The following is a 12,987-nucleotide window of genomic DNA, read 5'->3' as shown; positions in this document are numbered from 1 at the left end:
TCTGCCCCCAGAGACCCTGATGTCCTGGTGTTGGGTGCAGCCTGGACTTTTTCCAACCTCCCTCATTGGTTGGTTGGGTGCAACCAAGGTTGAGGACACCAGCCAGGACTCCTGCCCTACTTACGCCATGTTGTTACGCTCGCTCGTTCCTCCCACTTGCCAAGCACGTCTGGATCTCTTTCAGGATCTCATTCAAATCCAATTTAGAATATCTTTTTGTGAAGTAAAGGACACAAATCTTATAATTAAGGCCATTTATAGCTGGAGTTGTTGTATAAAGAAATCTGCAATTTTTGTTTAATTAGAAAGCTTATTGAATGCATGCTCACGCTGGGTAGCTTTGAAGAGAGAAAAAGGGAGGAAGAAGGGATGGAAAAATGGAAGAAAGAAAAAAGGAAGGGAGGGAGAAAGGAAGGAAGAGAGGGAAGAAGATTTGGTGCTTCATGATTCAGTCTCCACCCTGCCTGCCTGAACGTTTCTCTTCTGTTTCATTCCCATGGTAGAAACAGGAATTTTAGTATTAGCTGTAATTTATAGGGCACCATATTATCTCATATAATCCTCACAATGAAACTAAAGAAATGGGTACTCTCATTCTCAATTTTTGCAACAAGGAGGTGGTGAGAAGTTAATCGACCTGTGGTGCCCATCCAGAAAATCAAAACTTCCCCAAAGTCTGTTCCAGCTTCACAGCCAACCTACCTTGTGCTGCCTTTTTGGATTAAAATATTAAGTAATTAGCATTCAATCTTGGAAAATTACTCTGGAATTCCTACTGGAGGGAAATATTCAGAACCTGAAATCTGTCTCAGAAGGAAAGTGATGGTAACGCGGGCAAGGAAGGATGGCGAAATGAGTGTCTTAAAGGAAAAAAACAGCTTTCAGGAGAGCTTTTCCTTTCTTCGTTTATCTGATACTTTCCTTCCATCTATCTCCCAGCTGCAGCTGGCCCTGGTGTTCCGTAGGCTTGCAGATTAACCAGGAGTGACAGGTTTCCGCTAGCAACGCCATAGCAACCACTTCAACTGTGAATTGCCTTCACTATAAGACGCGCATTCTCCACCGCACAAAACAACATTCCAAACAGCATCAGAGTGAGGCTTCACCAGCACACAGCGTGACTGCTCCGTGAGAGATTAGTGGGTTGCTGAAAATAAAACCAAGTACAGGGAAAAACCCCAGGCGGGGTCTGGGTCAGGGCAGAAGGCAGGGCGCTCAGTGCCCTGCTTTGGCCCTCTGCCCCCTTGAGCACACCCGAGAATACACGGGTCACTTTTTGTCTGAAAAGACTCGGGTTTGGCTGCCAGGAAGTGAAATTTCACACTCCATCACAGTAACCAGATTGGTCCTGTGGTTCACATATTTGTCCTTCCTCCTCTTCATGACTTTGATTTTCTGTTTCCATTTAAATTGCTTTATTTTGCACATTTCTTTCAATTGACCTCAAATCGTGTGTGTAAGCTGCCAACTTTTGTTTAGAGGGTTTTTACCACGTACCAGGCTCTGGGCTAGGCACTTTATTTATGGGGGGCTTGTAAGCTACAGGAAATGAAGCATAAATACAAAGAAAGCAATAGAACTTAGACTTGAGGGTGGAGAAGAGAGCAGGGAGAAAATAAAGAAAGAGGAAGGAACCTTGGAGAAGGCGGGCAGAAGGAGAGAGAAGGGTGGGAAGCTGAAGTGGAGAAAATAGGAAGAGAATGTGGGTGACGGAAAGAGAGACCTGAGACATGGTGTGAAAGGAAAGAAACACAGGGCACAAAGAATGGGGTGAGAAGAGGGTGAGACAGAGTGAAGCAGGCCAGGTGAGAAGAGGACTAAGTTAAGGAGTAGAAAAGGAGAAATGGGGGACGTGCAGGAGAGGCCAGTTCTCCACAGAAGGGGTAGAAGGCCAGGGAGATTGGGGCCAAGAGAGGACAGGGAATCATGGCTCACTCTGTGTCCACCACTGGAGGAGTGAACAGCAGTAACATTTCACATTACCTCCCCTGGTCCTGTGCGACAAAGGCCGTAGGACTCCAGCACTGGACCAGCAGATTTTGTGCTCATTTACGTTTGTGTCCCTGCTGACCGATGGTGAGGTGTGGGTCTCATTTGCAAAACAGGGCCAGTCACCTTCTCAGCCTCCGAAGAGTGTTGAGAGATAAACTGAGGGCTCGTCCACGGGGCCGCCTTTGCTGCAGTGGGAAGCTCTGCTTTCCAGCCTGACTGGCAGGTAATGTGCACGTGTGTATGTGTTTATTCAGGACATGTTTGCAGAATGGCAAAGGCTCTTGAGATTTCTCGCACAGTGGGAAAAAAAAAATGGGAACTCATTCTGTCTCTAAATTACAGTGAGTTCAACTCTATGAAAATGCCATTTCATAGGTCAAACACACAGCAAGCATTTAAAAATAGGAATATTTCACATAAAAGCATCCAGATATATGGATTTTATCGAACATAAAACAACTGGCACTTGCTGGGCCAAGTTCTCCTTGGATTCCATTCATCAGATAGTGTCCACCTGCTGCTGCTAGAGCAGGCAGTTCTGGCTTTCAAGGGTCTCCCTGTGCTTACCCACTAGTGTGCATTTTCTGCTTGGCCCTGTAGATTAAGGGTTGTGGTCCCTGAATTAGCATGTTACATAGAGTTACACGAATGTCTTACTGATGATGTATCCCTGAGAAACGCTTATATGTTTGTGGACCAAAGAATTGGAGCAGCAATGTTGAAATGTGTTAACAAATGGCAAGCACAAATCATTCCAAACCACACGTTCAAAGCCTTGTTACAGTAGTTCCCCCTTATCAGTGAGACCTCCAGGGGATGCCTGAAATTCAGATAGTATAGACTTTTCTATAAATTGTGTTTTTTTCCTACTCATACATACCTTTATATACATCTTTATAAAATTTAATTTATAAATCAGGTGTAGCAAGAGACTGACAACTCAAATAGTATTTAAGGAAATAGGACAGTTATAACAACATACTGTAATGCAGGTTTGTACCTTGGGGCCATAATTAAGTAAAATAAAAGCTTATTTGAACATATGCACTGTTATGCCATGACAGTTGATATGACAACTAGAAGGACTACTCAGCGACCAACAGGTGAGTAGCATATACAGCATGGATACACTGGACAAAAGGCTAATTTATGTCCCTGGCACCATAGAACAGGATGGTGTAAGATTTCATTATGTTACTGAGAATGATGCAGGTGCATAATTTAAAACTTGTGAATTATTTATTTCTGGAATTTTCTATTTAAAAATTTTGGATCATGATCGGTCAAAGAATGTGGCTAGACTGCAGTGAAACTGGAAATCGAAACCACAATTCAGGGGACATGACTGTCATCAAAGAAAGCCAGGCAAAGCTGCCTGGGTTTTGCTTGTCACTGCTTTGACCACATCCTGGAGACATTTCCATCTTGGCTGAAATTCTCTGCCTTGGCATGGGTGCACCCACATGCAAGTCCACTCACCAAGTCCCTCGCATGTTTGCATCCCTGTTGCTTGTGCTTTTGTTGTTAACGTCCAACTAGGTGCCAGTTTGTCCAGAGAGAAGGATGCCACCATAACAAAGAGGCCAAAGGGAAATCAAGTTGGCCAGTTAGAAGAAATCAGGCTCCTAACGATAACCAGCATTTAAATTTCACCTTAGAGCCTTATGTTTTTCTTACATAGTATCTCACTTCATACTCCCAGCGAGTCCAGTGGAGTAGGTAAATGCTATTCCCATTTTCAATGATCTACAAAGACTGAGTATTCACATGACTTGCCATCAACACACAGCCCTGAGGAAGAGCTGAAACTGAAAGAGATCATGATTCCAGATTCTTTCTTATTTTTTAGTTCAGTAAGAAGAAAAGTGGCACCTTAACAAGGGTGAAAACAAGCTGTGCCATAACTAAGTTTAAGAAATAATCTGAATGTCTTATTCAATATTTTCATGAGATGGGCTTATTAGCAAATAACTGATACAAAACTAGCATTAAGGAAAACAAAGAATTTGAGTAACAGTTTCTTTATACTCTGGGAGGTCAGATAATATCCAGAATAGTAGTTAGAACAGTTCTGGAAAATATCTGATTTTTCTGTTTGACATCACTAATTGGTTTCTTGCTGACTCCAGATGGGGTTCTGATTCTTTCTCAATACAGGGCCTCAGGGAGCCACGTGCCATCCCAGGTCATCAAGATGAAGTTGGCTGGAATTGTGAAAGTCATTTGGAATCTGCTGGTCAAGTCCCGATGTCTGTTTTAAGAGGGCCGCACAAATCTTAGGTGAGTCCCAGGTGTCTGGGACAGTTCTCCCTTGTGTGTTCTGGGGAAGAGTGGGTAGGCATTTAAAATGCCAGAGGAAAGAAGACTTTTCCTTGTTACATCTAAAAGCAAAACAAAGACCAATCGTGAGATGTTTAAAAAAAAAAAAAAAAAAAACAGATTCGGGCATGACAAAGAACATGTTGGTGACCAGTGGTGTTTTAATGGAAGGGGTAGCTCTATTAAGGACGAGTGTTTTGCTACTGCTAGCAGGAGACCTGAAGGGAGGCCTGCAGCTTGGATGAATTTTAAAAGTCTTGTTTAGATACCGTTCTATCCCAGGTTCAGGGACAGAGGATGATCAACACATTTTTTGTTGTATGTAAGAGCTGGCATGTAAATTAACTTTAAGAAGGGAGTGTTTGTCTTTTACCTTTCTAGATTATATTGGAGTCCTATGAAATTATAATTTTTTTTTGTAGGTAATAAAATGATTGAGGACCAGAAATTTCATAGTTTTAACATAGTTTATACAAAGGTAAGATGTGGACTCAGATTATTTAGAATGATATCAGGTAGACAAGAGGGCTGCCCCAGAAACCAAGGAGCTCACTGTATGTAGAAAATGGATTTCTGGAGGAGAGTGGCAGGAGTGTCCTTGAGTGGACAAGGAGTGGACAAGAAGGGCAGTCAATAGATAGGTTTTCCGAGGGCCAGGGATGTAGTTCTCTGGTGGAGTAATCACCTAGTGTGCATGAGGCTCTGGGTTCAACCCCACAACACTGAGAGAGAGAGAGAGAGAGAGAGAGAGAGAGAGAGAGAGAGAGAGAGATTTTAAAGACTCCTGTCTTCATCTGTTTCATGCTCTGTAACAGAATATCTACAACTAGGTAATTTACAAAGAACAGATTCATTTCATTTCTGGAGGATAGGAGCCTTAGATCAAGGGGCCTATGTCTGGCAAAGGCCTTCCTACCATGTCATCCCCTGATGGAAGGCAAAATGGTAAGAGAGCATGTGCCATAAAACTCACAGCCTTCTCAGTAGGCATCAACCCATTCCTGAGGCTGGACCCCTCATAGCCTAAACACCTCCCATTAGGCCCTACCTCCCAACCCATTGTTGCACTGAGCATTGTTTCTAACACATGCTTTTTGGGGTGGCATTCAATCCAAAGCAGGCCCTCAGGCCACACCGAGGAGCATGATTTTTACTGTGAAGGGAAAGAGGAATTGTGAATGATCCTGGCAGCTGATAGAGATACCTGTGATAAAGTGGGTTGGCAAGGCAGATACATTCCAAGAATCCTTTAAGATTCCAGTGGTGTTCAATTCGATTTCAAGTGAATGAGATAAAAATCACTTCGTAAAGGTCTTTTCTAAATAAATCAATGCTTCAAAAAGGAAGCTGAACAAAGATCGCTTATCGATCTAAGAAAATCTTCTGTTGTCAGCCATGAGCAAGGACACAGTGTTTTAACAACAGCTCTCAAATCTTCTCGGAATCCATCTGTTAGGATGAGTTTTAAGGCACCTAGATTAGTGCTGTTCCTATGTTATTCGCAGCCCACAAAGGCCCTGAAACTGCACATACTTAACACTGTTTTATAAATAGCTTTTCATTAGTTAAAACTGACTTCCTTCCCTTGACTTTGAGGCAGAAGAAAGACAAATCTATGCTGGAGTTTGAGCCTTCTTCTAACCGTGCCTTAGACAAAGCGTTCAACCTTGCTGTCTTCTCAAATTCCCGACCCTGACACCTGACCATGAGTTGCATGTAAAACATACTTTAGAGTTATCACTGTATCCAGCAGAATTACACTGTATATGGTGGAAAAAAAAAACTCCATTTAAAATAAATTTTAGTTGGAAATGGTTACTGACAGATTAGTCAAAAGCAGAGCTCCAAATCACTAAATAGAAAATCAGGAGTCCTTTCTGGGATTTGGTGTGGTAGTGTGAAAGGGGTGTAGGTTTTGGAGACTGGTACAAAATCAGTTTAAAATACTAGCTCCAACTCTTATTCTCCAAAGGTCTATAGATAAACTATTCACCCTCCTAGTCTAAGAAATGGGGTCATGGAAAGAATATATATGCAGTACTGGCATAGAGTAGGCACTCAATAAAAAGACACTATGAGTCTGATCATAATAAATTCCTTTTCTGGAAGCAAACAGTGAGTTCGAGGAAGTCATGATATTATCTAGAGGGGTACATATTTTATTGATGATAATTGAGTAAATATGTGACAGAATCACATGCACATACCAAAATGTTAATTAGTGTGTCTTTCTCCATTTCTGCCTTCTTATTTCAAAATCATCGCCTGGCTCTTTGCATTTCCTTATTTCAAGGGTTTTGCAGAGCAAGAAGCAAAAGGCAAAAGTTTCTTGAAAACAACTTCCTTTCCCCCGCCCCCCACCAAGAGTCCCTGCCTCAAAGTATATGGTGGAGCGGGAAAGTGAGAGATTTTTGATGGGAGATTTTTCCAAACTTAGGAAGACAGGGGGAAAGGGACATCAAGTGGACACGCTGGCCCTGTGTGGCTGACCAGACCTCAGATTGCAGGGCTGCCCCGACTGTTCAGACACTGAGATCCGAACCTTTGCAGTGATTCCCAGTCCCCCATGAGGGTTTGAAAGTAGAATCCACAGAAATCAAAAGTATCAGCAAGAACTTGATGCAGGCAGCGCCATTTTCGAACCTATTTTCCAACTTAGAACAAGAGTCACCTTGGGGTCATTATAACTCAGTCTGACCTAAACCCCAGACCATACTCCATCACCATGCAAAAGAAGGAAATTGTTACCTGGAAATGGAATTCTTAAACACCTGGTTTAACATGGAACAGTGGCCACCTCAAAGAATGGAGGTGACGACCACAAGGACCCTCCCCTAGCAATGGCCTACCCGCAAAAATTCCCCCACTCCTTCATGCCCCTGTATCTACCCAGGCTGTAAACAGAAGATGGGGCTCCGTCTCAACTGGGCCCCCCTCTGCAGGTTTGTCCCAAATAACCTGCTCCTGTTGAGTTGTCTCTCCTCTCTATTTCCTTCATTAGATTCTTTCCTTACAGAAAGGACAAAAAGACTAGGTAGAATTGACGTGGCAGAGGATGTTCCAGAATCTGTGCCTGACCCAAATGCTGGGGATTGTGTAGTTAGGAGCACCAATAATTTCTGGAACTAAAGTTCTTACTGGCACAAATTCTTGGAATCGGATTTAAGTTGAATTAAGAAAAATAAAGAAATGTGACGTCTCTTGCAAACCTGTTTGTCAGTTAAGATTCAGACCTGCTACAGGTATAAGGCATTGCAGAATTAACAGGAACTCTTCCCTGTTTCCCGAAAGCTTATCACCGATTTGCAAGCTGCAGGAGGTCATAAGACACCTAGGTAGAATAATTTTCATTCGAGACACTGTGAAATTCTGATATGGTACACGCTGCAGGGAGAGTTCTTAATCACTGAGATAGACAGTTGAGTTTTGCAAGAGGCAGAGGCCAGGAAGATGGACAAAAGTATTCCCTGAGGGGGTATATTAAAATGCACCCTCCCCCAGTCCTTGCGTGCCAATACCATTATTATGTAATTGCTATAGCTGTAAACTCATAAAACTTTTGTAGACCCTGAAGTTGTTTTGGAAACATGCCTGCTTGATATGAAGGAGAAGTCTGGAACCTGGTGATCGAATAGGGAACTGTGCAGTTAATGATTTCCATAAAAATATTTAGGATGTTATCTTTATGGCTTGAAAGCCGGGAGAGCCCTCAAAGGTCAACTAGTCCCTTCGGCACTCTACATTCTCCACCCTTTCTCTCCCAATAGACAGGATGGAAACTGAGCCCCCTGTGGACTGTGGACTCAGGGAGGCCTCAGGGTTGTTGTTTGGAAAGACCCTGGTGTTGGTGAAGGCCTTGGAGACTGGGCCAACTGTGCCCCACCTCCCCTCACTGCCCTGAGAGCCGCAGCTGCTGCTGTCTCTTGCCGGCACCAATCTAGCTCCCCACTGAAGTTCAGCCTCTGTCCTTGCTGCGAACAGATTAATCATCCCTTCTCATCATGTTACTTTCTTGTTTACAAACCTTTAATGATAATTCCATGAAAGAAGTCCAAACCCTGTGGTTTGGCATTCAAGGCTTTCACCATTCCAACCGAGTTTCTCCAGCTCGCCCTTCCCCACTCTCTGAACTCGTGCTTTGTCCTGCCAGGCTGCTCTCCTGTCTCCCTGGGCTCTTCTCTCTGGTGCCTGTGCCTCTCTCTCTGCACCTTCCACCAACCCTTTCTCATCTTCAAAGCCAGTTGGCACATTCCCTCTTTGGAGGAGTCTTCCCTTGGTGGTGGACGCAGAGCATCAGAGGGACCTAAGCTTGAGAACTTGCTTCCCCTTTGGTTTGGACAGACTACAGGCAGGTTACTCAATGTCTCTGGGGCTCAGGTTTTCTCAACTGTGAAATGAACTAATCCACTCCCAACCTATGGTCTGGTTGTAAGGTTTCAATGGATGGATCACATGGTAAAGGACTCAGCCCAGTTCCTTGCACATGATAGATGTCAAAGAATGTGACTGATTTTTCCGATAATTGGAGTCTCTTCTTTCAATTTCCATTCACATCGTGTACACCGTGTCTTGTGATATCTAAAGTCACATTTTGGCTATTGGAAGGTGTGCTTTATTTTCCCCATTCAATCAACAGCTCCTTGAAAGCAGGACCACATTTCCTTCTGGTATCTATCTTTTGCATTGAGGACAGTAGGTCCTCAAACCAGAGACAAAGGCTAACTTTTCATGTGCAAAATCACAGACTAAAATTTACTTTGCTGTCACCTCTTCCTTCTAAAAGTTGAAAATGGTTTTAAGACAGTCAGTTTCCTAGGGGGCTCTGGAGCTTAGAAACATGAAAAATAATTTGTGAAGTGGCTGGTAAAGACTGGTACGTTTCAGATAAGATCTTGGGAAACTTTGTGCTCTTTAAGGACATTTGGCCTCAATGCACTGGACCCATTTGATCTCACCATTTTCCAGCACACATCACGGTCTGTGTGATGCTACTTGGAAAAAAATAAAATTCCTGGTGAAATGAATTGGAAAATATTAGATTCTAATGACCCACTCATGGAGAGTCATTGGGCCCATTAGCCAACTAAAATGTGTGAGAGATCCTGCAACAAAGAAACGAGCACTAAATCCAAAAAAACAGCTAACATCCATTAAGCTCTCATATGCCAGGTACTTGATAATAGGCTCTTACAGGGATTCTCTAAGTTAATCCTTAAAATGCCACTAAAAGATGGAAATGTTCACTAGTAGATGGAGAAATTGAAGCTAGAATGGGTCTGAGTTTACATGGCAGTTAAGACGGGGGCACTGGATTTGAATTCAGGCATTTTGAACCCAGAACCAGGGCTCTGGTCCACTGTGGTGCAGTTTTCTACATTCCCATATTGGCCTAACCAGAAAATACTTATAAAAACCCATGAAAGCGTGGGCCCTGGCGCTCACTTTGGGAAACAGAGCCTTGCCACTCCATGCAATTTGGCTTTTGGAGCGGCTATGATTTTCACACCTCTGAGCCTTTGCATACCAGCCTCTTCCTGGATGCCCTGGCTCCTCATGGCTCTCTATGAGGAGGCGCTCAACCCCAAGATCTAGCTCAAGTACAACTCCATGAGAAGCTCCCTGATGTCAGCAGGCTGACATGCCCAGCACTTGTTGGTGTCCTCGGGTGCTTTGTGCACTGCTGTAGAGGTCTAATTTGTCTGGGCTGAGACTCATGTTCAAAGAATCTTGCTAAGGTCTCTCCTACAGAGTGGACACCCGGGTAGGATTGCTGAAGTAAGTGCATGTCTCTCTCCTATCCCCCAGCGTGGATCTCTGCAGCCCACAGCTGGGGCAAAGCCTGGTTCATATCCAAAGCAGGTCAGAGGCCTGGCCACGGCCTGGCAGTTCAGTAGTTAACAACACCCCGTGCCCCTCGTAGGCGCTGCTCCCTCTTCCTGTCTCTCTGAGGCCAGAGGAGGGTGCAGTTAGGTCACTTGGGCCTCTGTCACTAGCACCCTTTGGGGGAGAACCCTGACCTGTCCTTTCCAGGGCGCTGTCCAGGTTTCATCACAGCCCCCGTGACTCCGATGAGTCAGCTGGCTTGGGGCTTCCTTAGTAACCCTAACCGCCTTTTGTTTTTGTCCTCGTGGGGCCTTTTCGGGCTCAGGGGTGGGGCCTGGCGGGTTTGTCTTCCAGAGATGCCGCCAGCCTCCACCGGAGCCCGTGATGGGAAGCCACGTCATGCCACACGGTGCGTTTCTCGGCCACACCCGTCCCCAGGGTGCGCTCAGGCGCCATGCAACCGCTGGCCATCCCGGCTCTCCGGCTGCCTGCGATGAGGTCATGGGTGGGGCCCTGAAGACCCCCTTCCAGAGAGGGTGGGGGCTTCCCCGACTGGCCTGGGGATGGGCTAAAGGACCAGGGAAGGAGGCGAGGGTAATAATCTTGTCTGTGCAACCCGGATCCCTCTCTGTGGGTCGGTAGGGATAGGAACGGTGGGAGGACACGAGAGGAAATTCAGAGGAGCAGGGCGACAGATCGCAGCAGCGGGTCCCTTACTTCATTCACTAAAACCACGGATAGAGAGAAGCTTAATGGAGGGTGTCCCCTGACCACCGGCAACAAGCTGGTGGAACTGCCTTCTTTTTTACAGAATGTCCTTCCTCTGACCTTAATCTCTGAGCCGCAAGGCAGGGAAGCCACCGTAATCCACCTTACGTAACCAGAACTTGACACAGAAGGAAAACATATTCCAGAAACACAGCAGCCACGGGCACAGCAGGAAGGTAGAGCCTTTCACAGCCCAAGAGCAGTGGCCCTGGGCGGCCCCCACATTCCCCCCGCAGGCCAGGACCTTGACTGGGAACATTTCTACACCAGTTGGGTTTTGCCAACTGAGGCGACCTCCCAAACCACTGGAGCTCAGTCAGACCCACAGGGCTTTTTAACCTCTGCCTGTGAGCACATGTGTATGTGTGCGTAATCAATGAGGGGCTCTGTTAAAAATCTCAGCCTGCAGAAGAATTTGTAGATCTCAGTGGGTATCTGGTTTTTACACCTGGAATTCTGCCTTGGGAAGATGGGAACCCTGATAACAGTGTTTCTGGGGCAAGTAGAAACAGCACACTCCATAATTAATGCCCCTGCACCTCAAATCACCAGATGCTGCTTCTATGACGGATGCACAGAAAGACAAGGAAATGTCTGAGGCTGTCTGCTCCCTACCTGTTTACAAGGCACAATTGGCCAGGCAAAGTCACCCTACAGAGATAACAACATTGTCGGCCCACTGTGACTTGAATTAACGATTATTGAATCTAAATATGTTTTTCTTTGTTCCTTTTTCCTCCAAGGATGTGTAATATCTGTAACATCTTCCCGTGTCATTACAAGGAAAATTCAAATGATTTATTTAACTTCAAAAGACATAGGCTACAAAACAAGTTTATAATAAGTCATTACAACCACAGTTAAGAGAAGTTTAGGAATGATATTAAAATCCACGGGAAAGTTTTTTGACTTATAGGAATCAGCTCCAGAAGTTGAGCTGCACATAATGGGATAAGAAAACATAGATGCTCTGACCTCAACCTAAATCAGCCCATCGCTGCACTGACCAACACTAGGTCTATCAGATGGGAGACTTTGGAGACCCTCTCCCAGCATTTTCTAAAAGAAGTGGCATTTCCAAATAGTCAAAGATATTTCACAGAGATTCACGCATCAAGCAGAATAGAAAGTAGGAGAAAGCTTCGCTGCTGAGGTTTTCCGACCTCTGATTTATCATTTGTTGACATTCTTTCTTCAAGTTCCCTCACTTCTTTACAAGTAGCTATTTCAAGTCCTTCCAGTAAATATTTCGACAAAACCCAAAGAGGAGGGAAAATAAAATTTTTAAAAAAAGAGAGAGAGAGAAAGAGAGAGAGAAAAGCTATAATGCAAATGGTAGCTTACCTCTTCTGGGCATTGCTGGTATCAAACTTTTCCCCCAAACATGAGGATTTCTTGCGTTGGTTGTCCCATGAATTTAGAAACCATTAAAAAAATGCAAAGCAGAAATATGCTGATTACTCGGAGCTGCTCCAAAACAACCCCCAAAACGACTTGATGAAAAATAAAGTGCTCTTCTGAGCAGGGGAAGGCGTTTGAAGCGTGGCGCTCATGCTGGTGTACAGCGTTTCCAACTGTCTTCCTCAGTTTAAACAGCCTCCCACTCCTTCTCCCAGGCACTTGCCAACTCCTATAATTTAAAGCAACTGCGATCCTTCCCATAATACTCACATTTCAAAGAGCTCAATCTATACACTCGTTAGGAAGGAGCAGGAGCAAGCACCATGTGCAGACCCCAGGCAGAGGCAAATCAAAAGCCAGGGTCTCAGGTATCTAAACACTGCGCACTCTTTCTCCCACGAGTGGCTCTATGCGCCCCAATGCTCCACATTGCTTTTGCCTTTTAAAGTGTTACCTAAGGACCCAATGGCATCATTTTGCTGGAAGAAGAAAAGAAATAAAGCACTTAAGAAAGTTTTTGCCTCAACTCACAAACTGAGATACCAGTGAAACTGTGTTTATATCTTCTTTGTGCTGAGTTATTTCTGTGCATCGTGTCCCTAATTTATCTGTTTGAAAATGTCAAATAATTGTACCTGATGTTTTTATAAAACAGGAAAGTACTTGAGATGATGTTATGGTTAA

The 12,987-nt window shown here is 44.5% G+C and overlaps 1 protein-coding gene across 1 annotated transcript in view; it reads right to left on the bottom strand.

Annotated features, from left to right (window-relative positions):
* C1qtnf7 (C1q and TNF related 7) overlaps positions 1–12,473 on the bottom strand; it is a 100,214-nt gene extending 87,741 nt beyond the window's left edge. Inside the window, exon 1 of the mRNA XM_076864553.2 lies at positions 12,247–12,473. Coding sequence (XP_076720668.2) covers positions 12,247–12,259 — 13 coding nt within the window. The 5' untranslated portion in view covers positions 12,260–12,473. The remainder of the gene's footprint in view (positions 1–12,246) is intronic.
* Positions 12,474–12,987: the final 514 nt, after the last annotated feature.

Source organism: Callospermophilus lateralis, chromosome 8, assembly GCF_048772815.1.
Source record: "Callospermophilus lateralis isolate mCalLat2 chromosome 8, mCalLat2.hap1, whole genome shotgun sequence".
Taxonomy (NCBI): domain Eukaryota; kingdom Metazoa; phylum Chordata; class Mammalia; order Rodentia; family Sciuridae; genus Callospermophilus; species Callospermophilus lateralis.
This window is presented reverse-complemented; position numbering and strand designations above follow the sequence as displayed.